Source organism: Salvelinus fontinalis, chromosome 9 (assembly GCF_029448725.1).
Source record: "Salvelinus fontinalis isolate EN_2023a chromosome 9, ASM2944872v1, whole genome shotgun sequence".
In the NCBI taxonomy this organism is placed as follows: Eukaryota; Metazoa; Chordata; class Actinopteri; order Salmoniformes; family Salmonidae; genus Salvelinus; species Salvelinus fontinalis.
Window position 1 is genome coordinate 14,021,059 of NC_074673.1, and position 10,765 is coordinate 14,031,823.

Consider the following 10,765-nt stretch of genomic DNA (forward strand, 5'->3'; position numbering starts at 1 on the left):
AAAATGTGCAGTTTCCACCAAATGGACTTGTTGCGGATAAAAACCAGTGCGTTATGAAGTAATGCACACTTAATGCACTTTTTTCACTTACTTCTGGATTTTGGCAATGAGGCCCTTTACCTACTTCCCCAAGGTCAGATGAACTTGTGGATACCATTTTTGTCTTTGCGTGCAGTTTGAAGGAACTTGTTAACTAGCATGTTAGCAGATACCAATAGACTCCATTAATTGTGCTAATGCTAGTTAGCATTGGCTTACAAAACTACCTCTAACTTCTTTCATACTGGACGCAGGGACATAAAAATGGTATCCATGAGTTCATCTGACTCTTGGGAAGCAGACAAAGGGCCTCCTTGCCAAAATCCCAAAGTATCTCTTTTAGTTTTAATGTACCAAATAAAAATAAAAAGTTCAATGTATTTCCATTTCTCACAAAAACTGTTGCGTTAAATAGCAAATGTGCCAACTCTGGTCTTGGCACGTGTGCTAACAGCTCGCAGATACAGTGCGGGTTAGCTAGTCTACATGAAGAAATTATTATGGATAAATGGCAGTCAAGCTTCGATCATCATGTCACCAGAATAAGACCCTCGAAAACAAAAACTGAAAATAGTAAAACAATAAATAAAAATACAAAAATGATAAGACCATCAATATTTATTGGAAAGGAGCGTCAAGCTCATCACTGTGCAAGTTCATCCTAACTTATTTAATCTTTAGCCTAATAAACTGCATGGTTTCCCAATGTAACGGCTGTCTAATGCCTCCTCCTCAGATGAGGAGGAGGAGGAGGAGTAAGGGTCGGACCAAAACGCAGCGTTGTATGCAGACATAATGGAATTTATTAAAGAAAGACGAAACAAGAGAACTCTTAAACCAACTACAAAACAACAAACGACGTAGACAGACCTGAACTTGAGAACTTACATATAGACACGAAGAACGCATGAACAGGAAAGACTAGCCAAACGAACGAACAAACTAAACAGTCCCGTGTGGTGCAACAGACACAGACACAGGAGCAATCACCCACAAACAAACAGTGAGAACAGCCTACCTTAATATGGTTCTCAATCAGAGGAAACGTCAAACACCTGCCTCTAATTGAGAACCATATCAGGCAACACATTTAACCCAACATAGAAACACATAACATAGAATGCCCACCCCAACTCACGCCCTGACCAACTAAACAAATACAAAAAACAAGGAAAACAGGTCAGGAACGTGACACCCGAGTTGTAGTGGGCATTCTATATTATGCACACCATATTATCGCCTGACTCCAAATTTGCTTTGATGTGATGGCTATTATATAAACATTTGCACATAAAGTCGTGTCCACCGCCATTTCCCGCATAATACATTTTACAGACATAAAAAGATCTGTAGATATTTATAGAATTACACCGAAATGTCCTGTTTACATCACAGCTGTTGTGATTTAAAAAAAAATCTATATGACTTTACTCGCATAAAAACTGTGGATGTAAACGTGGTTTGAGTCTGTCCTTTCTATGACCAAATTCTCTGTCTATTCAGAGCTGTCACAGGTACACACATCTCATCACTGCCAGGTACCCTCTGTGACCAGTTACCTAACCTGATACAGCTGTAAGTCCCTATACTGATTGACCAAATATCTTTTGATACTATAATATGTCTTGGTTCAGTATCTTAGAAATTAGATGTTGTGTTATCCTAAACATCATTTTAAATAAACAATAATGAACACTGTACCTGCAGGGATCTCTCCCATAACCTGATCCAGCATCTTCCCAGCTTCAGTGGATGCAGAAAGATACAGAAAATGTGAGTGGTTTCGTTACCATTATTGTTAGTCCTCAACCCAGCCATAAATACAATCCAGGGGACAGTTGTGATGTGTGTTGTTTTATTTAGTTACCTCCATCAAAACCATATCCACAAGGTCCCAGCAGACACTTTCCTAGAGCTGACTGAACTCAGAACTCTGTGAGTAACCTGGGCCATTTACACTTTACATACACATAGACATTGGCGCCTGACTTTGTCTGAAATTGTGGGTGCAAAATTATATTCAGTACCAGTCAAAAGTTTGGACACACCTACTCATTCAAGGGTTTTTCTGTATTTTTACTATTTTCTACATTGTAGACATCAAAGGCATCAAAGCTATAAAATAACACATATGGAATCATGTAGTAACCAAAAAAGTATTAAACAAATCAAAATATATTAGATATTTTAGATTCTTCAAAGTAGCCATCCTTTGCTTTGATGACAGCTTTGCACATGTAACAGTGTTGCTTCCGTCCCTCTCCTCGCCCCAACAAAAGCCACGGCCCTTGCAGAGCATGGGAAACAACTACGTCAAGGTCTCAGAGCGAGTGACGTCACCGATTGAAACGCTATTAGCGCACACCCCGCTAACTAGTGAGCCATTTCACACTGGTTACACACACTCTTGTCATTCTCTCAACCAGCTTCATGAGGTAGTCACCTGCAATGCATTTCAATTAACAGGTGTGCCTTATTAAAAGTTAATGTGGAATTTCTTTACTTCTTAATGCGTTTGAGCCAGTCAGTTGAGTTGTGACAAGGTAGGGGTGATATACAGAAGATAGCCCTTTATGGTAAAATACCAAGTCCATATTATGTCAAGAACAGCTCAAATAAGCAAAGAGAAACAACCGTCCATCATTACTTTAAGGCATGAAGGTCAGTCAATCCGGAAAATTTCAAGACATTTTTACGTTTCTTCAAGTGCAGTCGCAAACACCATCAAGCGCTATGATGAAACTGTCTCTCCTGATGACCACCACAGGAAAGGAAGAGCCAGAGTTACCTCTGCTGCAGAGGATAAGTTAAATAGAGTTAACTGCACCTCAGATTGCAGCCCAAATAAATGCCTCACAGTTCAAGTAACAGACACATCTCAACATCAACTGTTCAGAGGAGACTGCGTGAATCAGGCCTTCATGGTCAAATTGCTGCAAATAAACCAATACTAAAGTACACCAATAATAAGAAGAGACTTGCTTGGGCCAAGAAACACGAGCAATGGACATTAGACCGGTGGAAATCTATCCATTGGTCTGATGAGCCCAAATTTGAGATTTTTGGTTCCAACCGCCATGTTTTTGTGAGACGCAGAGTAGGTGAATGGAGGATCTCCGCATGTGTGGTTCCCACTGTGAAGTATGGAGGAGGTGGTGTGATGGTGCTTTGCTGGTGACACAGTCAGTGATTTATTTAGAATTCAAAGCACACTTAACCAGCATGGCTACCATAGCATTCGGCAATGATACGCCACCCCTGTTGGTTTGCGCTTAGTGGCACTATCATTTGTTTTTCAACAGGACAATGACCCAAAACCCACCTCCAGGCTGTGTAAGGGCAATTTGACCAAGAAGGAGAGTGATGCATCAATCAATCACATTTAATTATAAAGCCCTTTTTACATCAGCCGATGTCACAAAGTACTGTACAGAAACCCAGCGTAAAACCCCAAACGGCAAGCAATGCAGATGTAGAAGCATGGATGACCTGGCCTCCACAATCAACGGGACTGCCGAGTGCTGAAGCACGTAAAAATCCTCTGTCCTCAGTTGCAAAACTCACTACGAGTTCCAAACTGCATCTGGAAGCAGTGTCAGCGCAATAACTGCTCGTCAGGAGTTTCATGAAATGGGTTTCCATGGCCGAGCAGTCGCACACAAGCTTAAGATCACCATGCGTAATGCCAAGCGTCAGCTGGAGTGGTGTTAAGCTCGCCGCCATTGCACTCTGGAGCAGTGGAAATGCGTTATCTGGAGTGATGAATTACACTTCACCATCTGGCAGTCCAACGGATTAATCTGGGTTTGGCGAATGCCAAACGCAACAGCATACAATGACATTCTAGACAATTCTGTGCTTCCAAATTTGTGGCAACAGTTTGGGCATGACAATGCCCCTGTGCACAAAGCGAGGTCCATACAGAAATGGTTTGTCGAGATCGGTGTAAAATAACTTGACTGGCCTGCACAGAACTCGGACCTCAACCCCATCGAACACCTTTGTGATGAATTGGAACGCTGATTGCGAGCCAAGTCTAATTGCTCTACATCAGTGTCCAACCTCACTAATGCTCGTGGCTGAATGGAAGAAAGTCCCCGCAGCAATGTTCCAACATCTAGTGGAAAGCCTTCACAGAAGAGTGGAGGCAGTAGAGTGCAGCAAAGGGGGGACCAACTCCATATTAATGTTCATGATTTTTGAAGAGATGCTCGACGAGCAGATGTCCACATAATTTTGGTCATGTTTGATTGATCAAGATGGCGCCAACAGAGATGGTCACCTCGCTTCAAATCCTAGGGAAACTACACAGTATTTTGTTTTTTTTATGTATTATTTCTTACATTGTTACCCCAGGAAATCTTAAGTCTTATTACATACAGCCGGGAAGAACTATTGGCTATAAGTGCGACGTCAACTTACCAACATTACGACCAGGAATACGAATTTCCCGAAGCAGATCCTCTGTTTGGACCACCACCCAGAACAATGGATCTAATCCCAGAAGCCATCCCAAAACAACGGCGCCGCAGATGGAGCGGCCTCCTGGTCAGGCTCCATAGACGTGCTCACCTTTTCCGAGTATAGTACTTGCCAATGTACAGTCTCTTGACAACAAGGTAGATGAAATTCAAGCAAGGGTAGCCTTCCAGAGAGACATCAGAGAATATAACATCCTCTGTGTCACGGAAACATGGCTGTCTCTGGATATATTGTCGGGAATCGGTTCAGCCACTGGGCTTCTTCATGCATCGCGCCGACAGAGATAAACACCTCTCTGGGAACGGCGGTGGTGTATGCTTCAGGATTAATGACTCATGGTGTAATCATAACTACATACAGGAACTCAAGTCCTTCTGCTCACCCGACCTAGAATTCCTCACAATCAAATGCCGGCCATATTACCTTCCAAAAGAATAATTGTCAGTTATCGTCACAGCTGTGTACATTCCCCCTCAAGCAGACACCACGATGACCCTCAAGGAACTTCACTGGACTCTATGTAAACTGGAAACCATATATCCTGAGATTGCATTTATTGTAGCTGGGGATTTTAACAAAGCAAATTAGAGAACAAGGCTACCTAAATTCTATCAGCAGATTAATTGTAGTACTCGTGGGGGTAATACACTCGATCACTGCTACTCTGACTTCCGCAATGCATACAAAAACCTCCCCCGCCCTCCCTTCGGCAAATCCGACCACGACGCAATCTTGCTCCTACCGTCTTGTAGGCAGAAACTCAAACAGGATGTACCAGTGACTACAACCATTCATCGCTGGTCTGACCAATCGGAATCTACGCTTCAAGATTGTTTTGATCACGTGGACTGGGATATGTTCTGGTCAGCCTCAGAGAACAACACCGATCTATACGCTGACTCGGTGAGTGAGTTTATAAGGAAGTGCATTGGAGATATTGTACCCACTGTGACTATTAAAACCTACACTAACCAGAAACTGTGGATGGATGGCTGCATTCGCGCAAAACTGAAAGCGCGAACCACCGCATTTAACCATGAAAGAGGTCTGGGAATACGGCTGAATATAAACAGTGTAGTTATTCACTCCGCAAGGAGTGCCGGTTCAGGGACAAAGTGGAGTCGCAATTCAACGGCTCAGACACGAGACAAATGTGGCAGGGTCTACAGGAAATCACGGACTACAAGGAAACAACATCTCCACTTCGCTGACCCTCAAACCCCCAACTCAATCATCAAGTTTGCAGATGACACAATAGTAGTGGGATTGATTAACAACTACGACGAGACAGCCTACAGGGAGGAGGTGAGGGCACTCGGAGTGTGGTGTCAGGAAGACAACCTCTCACTTAACTTCAACAAAACAAAGGAGATGATCGTGTACTTCAGAAAACAGCAGAGGGAGCACCCCCCTATCCACATCGAAGGGACAGCAGTGGAGAAGGTGGAACTTTTTAAGTTCCTCTGCGTACACATCACAGACAAACTGAAATGGTTCACCCACAAAGACAGTGTGGTGAAGAAGGCACAACAGTGCCTCTTCAACCTCAGGAGGCTGAAGAAATTTGGCTTGTCACCCAAAACCCTGACAAACTTTTACTGATGCACAATCGAGAGCATCCTGTCGGGCAACCTGTTAGGGCAACCTGTTAGAGCATCCTGTTAGGGCAACTGCACCGCCCTCAACCGCAAGGCTCTCCAGGGGGTGGTGTGGTCTGCACAACGCATCACCGGGGGAAAACTACCTGCCCTCCATGACACCTACAGCATCTGATGTCACAGGAAGGCCAACAATATCATCAAGGACAACAACCACCCGAGTCACTGCGGGGGCACATCGCTACCATCCAGAAGGCGAGGTCAGTACAGGTGCATCAAAGCTGGGACCGAGAGAATGAAAAACAGCTTCTATCTCAAGGCCATCAGACTGCTAAACAGCAATCACTAACTCAGAGAGGCTGCTGCCTACACTGAGACCCAATCACTGGCCATTTTAATAAATGGATCACTAGACACTTTATACAATACCACTTTAAATGTTTACATATCTTACATTACCCATATCATATGTTTATACTGTATTTTAAACCATCTATTGCACCTTGCCTGTGCCGCTCGACCATCGCTCATCCATATATTTATATGTACATATTCTCATTCACCCCAGTAGATTTGTGTGTATTAGGTAGTTGTTGGGGAATTGTTAAATTACTTGTTAGATATTACTGCACTGTCGGAACTAGAAGCACAAGCATTTCGCTACACTCGCATTGACATCTGCTAACCATGTGTATGTGACCAATAAAATTTGATTTGATATAGTGTATGTTCACCTGCCCAGGGACTGCAGATGTAAATTAACTGTAAGCTAAATATGGTGCAACACATCACTTATTCTGAGATTTGTTTTGTTGTACATTGTCCCTGACAAATAAACGTAATAAATAAATACTACACATTGCCTATTCAGCTCAAGCGAAACAATCCTGAACCACAGATTTCATATGCAGTACAAGTTATGATAGATTGACTCTCAAATCCAAATCCAAAATTGACTCAAATGAGCCTGGTTTGATGGTTTCCCATGTGAACAGCATCAACACTTATGATGTAGGACCATAATGAAAGACAGAATGAAATTATGTGGCCATTTTAATGTGAGATATTCATCTCACAATGTACAGCCCAAATAGAATGGCATTTGGTGTATACATGAGGAGGTATTGGAGGTCTTGGAGGGGTGTCATGATATGTCAGTGTTATTTATCATCATGACTAAACCAGTTGGACATTACAAGCATCTATGCCTAATCTGAATCCTAAAGAAACCCACCCTTCTTAGCAGACCTCTTTTTCTACACTTGACATTTCTGACAATACAATGTACAAATTCTAGCTTGGCATGGTAACAGGACAATAATGAAAGCCAGAAAGAAATTACTGTGTGATATTTCTTGCATTTCCATGACTGATCAAAACTTGTTTTATCATGGCTCTCTCTTGTCCCTCTGCAGAAGACATATAGTGAGCAAAATGTTTGTAACATCGAATCACAGTATCGAATTCGCAATACGTATAGTATCAACACCTAAGTATCGTGATATGGTATTGTGAGGTGATATGGTATTGTGAGATGATATGGTATTGTGAGGTGATATGGTATTGTGAGATGATATGGTATTGTGAGGTGATATGGTATTGTGAGATGATATGGTATTGTGAGATGATATGGTATTGTGAGGTGATATGGTATTGTGAGATGATATGGTATTGTGAGATGATATGGTATTGTGAGGTGATATGGTATTGTGAGATGATATGGTATTGTGAGATGATATGGTATTGTGAGATGATATGGTATTGTGAGGATATGGTATTGTGAGGTGATATGGTATTGTGAGGTCTCTGGCAATTCCCCGAAGAATGTCATAACTTTTTCCCGATTACACATTTTTTGAAAGAACTACTCTAAAAGATGGGCATCGTTGTGTGTCTGTGTGTATTCCCTCGAAATGTAAATGATATTAAATAACAAAAGAACAGTCTTTAAAACAGCCAGAACACTACACAGCTGATTCGAACAATCTTTGATTATTTGAATCAGCTGTCTAATGCTAGGTCAAAAACCAAAATGTGCACCCCAAAATGTGCACATGCAGACATACAATTGAAATAAAGTATCTTCTCTTTATCTGTGTTTCTTAATCCATTCCCTCAGTGACCTCAGCTCCAACCTGCTGTCCTCCGTCCCTATGGAAGGCTTTCAGGACCTCACACACCTCAGACTCGCTGGCAACACTGCCCTGAGACACACACTACCTGTCCAGAGACTACCTAAACTCAGGTAAGGGACAGAGTTAACGATTAAACTGGGCCCCTTTAAAACTATTTCAACTCAAGGTGAGACAGCGTGTGAGTAAATGTAGTGCAGTAAGTGTTATGGGGTTGTGTGCAGCTGTCTTACCATAAGCTATGCATTGTTCTCAGGGTAGTGGAGATGCCCTACGCCTTCCAGTGCTGTGCCTTTGTACCTGGAGAAAACTCAAAGTCCCCCTACATCTGGAAAACGGAGAACATCAGTAAAGATCTCATCACTGGAAAGGAAATACACATCATAGCCAACCAAAGAACATACCTTCAAAAACCATCCTTGAAATATGTTTGGTGTTTTGTTTGGTGTATTAAGTGAAAGTAATGATTACTTACCATTTGCTTATAGAGGACGCTAGAGACCAGAATAACTTCCTGGTGGAGAGTGAGGTAGACGCCAGACCCCAGCACTCTGTCCACTGTTCCCCAGCCCAAGGTAGGTCTGTAATTGGTTTAATCAGGTGTGTTCATGTTAAGCTGGAACAAAAGCCTGCACACTCTGTAGGACCGTAGTGGATTCTATGCCCATACACACTCTGTACCTCTATAGGACCGTAGTGGATTCCATGCCCATACACACTCTGTACCTCCTATAGGACCGTAGTGGATTCCATGCCCATACATACTTCATTTGACACTGTCATGAATCTAATACTGGGGTAGTTGATTGACAACAGTTTGTCCGCAGGTCCGTTCCAGTCATGTCAGAGTTTATTTGGGAGCTGGCTGGTGCGAGTCGCTGTTTGGATTATCGTCATCCTCTCCTTGGTGTCCAACTCCCTGGTCCTGGTATCCATCGCCCTCTCCTCAAAGTCCCCGACCTCTCCTACCCAGCATCTACTGGGAGTCCTGGCCTGGGTCCACCTCCTCAATGGCGTCTCTAGCGCCGCCCTGGCTGTACTAGACGGCATTTCATTTGACCACTATACTGATTATGGTGAGTGGTGGGAGGGTGGGCCAGGTTGCTGGATATTTGACTTTTTGTCAGTCTTCTCCTCAGAGGCCAGTGTCTTCCTGTTGACGGCAGTTGTCTTAGATCGTGGATGTACTGTCCGTGGCTCACAGTGGGCCGAGACTGAGGCCAGGAAGATTCCATTGGGGTGGGGGTGTGCTCAAGGTATCTCAGCTCTGTGTTGCTTCCTGGCTGGAGCCATTGCCGCCTTACCTCCCCTCACTATGGGTGAGTATGAGGTCTCCTCTCTCTGCGTGGCCTCTCCCTACGGACACTCTTCCCGTTTGGGCTACAGCTACGCCACGGCCCTGGTGCTGCTCAACTCCCTGTGTTACCTCCTGATGATAGCCATCTATACCAGACACTACTGCCACATGGACAGAGACACAGCAGAGAAAGAGGGAGTCACTGTCCAGGAGTACTCTGTGACCAAACTTATGGCCTGCCTCCTCTTCACCAACTGCCTCCTCTCTTTCCCTGTGACACTTCCCTCCTTCTCCTCCCTCCTCCAGCTCTCCAGCCCTAAGGTGGCTAAGGCCATCCTGCTGTTTGTGGGGCCCCTGCCCTCCTGTCTGGACCCCTTGCTCTACATGCTCCTCAGCCCTCATTTCAGGGAGGATCTCAGCAGGCTTCTCTATTGGACAACACACAGGCTAAAGAAAGGGCAGCGCCGCCCTAGTTTGTTCTCAGTGAACTCCGAAGACATGGAGAAACAGTCATGTGACGCCATGCAAGCCCTCGTCTCTCTCACACTGTAATTGGAAGAGGACGCCTAACTCCTTGCTGGTGCTAGTCCCCCTGCCCACTCCTATGTGTAGTACATCTCTCTCCAGACTCTAACCCAGGTGGCAAGCAGTGTCACTTCAGCACCACCACACTGTTAACAGGTTGGGGCATGGATAAGTCATCATGAGGTATAGATAACATTGAGGTGACCCTCAGATAGTGTTATTTTTAAGCAACTCTCAAGTACTTGAAATATCAGTACATACACAGTAACTGTCACCATACTTCGACAATTATATGACCTCTGTGGAATAGTTTGTAAAGAATTATAATTGTTAATTTTGTTGCGTCCCTTTTTTCTAGGGATAAATATATATATTTTTAAGTATTTAGTTGATCTATGGTTTGTGAATCATCAGTTGGCCTATAGAGGAAATGTAATATTGTCAAGTCGTTTACCAAAAATAATATAATGCAAACACTAATGTAAGGACATGTTTGTTGAATGATATTACCAAATGTCACAGTAAGGATAAATAAGTTTTAAATGTTGAGTGTTTGAAATGTGGGACGTATAAAGAAAATGATTTGGATCGTGTTTGTTATTTATGGTCTGACTCCCATGTGCTTGATGGAACATATTCACATCTGTTTTCACTCCAGTTGAGAAGGTTCCCTCTTTGCCCAAACCCAACCA

At 43.4% G+C, this 10,765-nt stretch overlaps 1 protein-coding gene across 1 annotated transcript in view; it reads left to right on the plus strand.

Annotated features, from left to right (window-relative positions):
- The window catches only part of LOC129862108 (leucine-rich repeat-containing G-protein coupled receptor 5-like), a 31,108-nt gene extending 20,447 nt beyond the window's left edge, over positions 1 to 10,661 (plus strand). Inside the window, exons 11-16 of the mRNA XM_055933462.1 lie at positions 1,543 to 1,614; positions 1,747 to 1,812; positions 8,239 to 8,364; positions 8,508 to 8,599; positions 8,740 to 8,826; positions 9,079 to 10,661. Of these exons, the coding sequence (XP_055789437.1) occupies positions 1,543 to 1,614; positions 1,747 to 1,812; positions 8,239 to 8,364; positions 8,508 to 8,599; positions 8,740 to 8,826; positions 9,079 to 10,100 (1,465 nt within the window). The 3' untranslated portion in view covers positions 10,101 to 10,661. The remainder of the gene's footprint in view (positions 1 to 1,542; positions 1,615 to 1,746; positions 1,813 to 8,238; positions 8,365 to 8,507; positions 8,600 to 8,739; positions 8,827 to 9,078) is intronic.
- Positions 10,662 to 10,765: the final 104 nt, after the last annotated feature.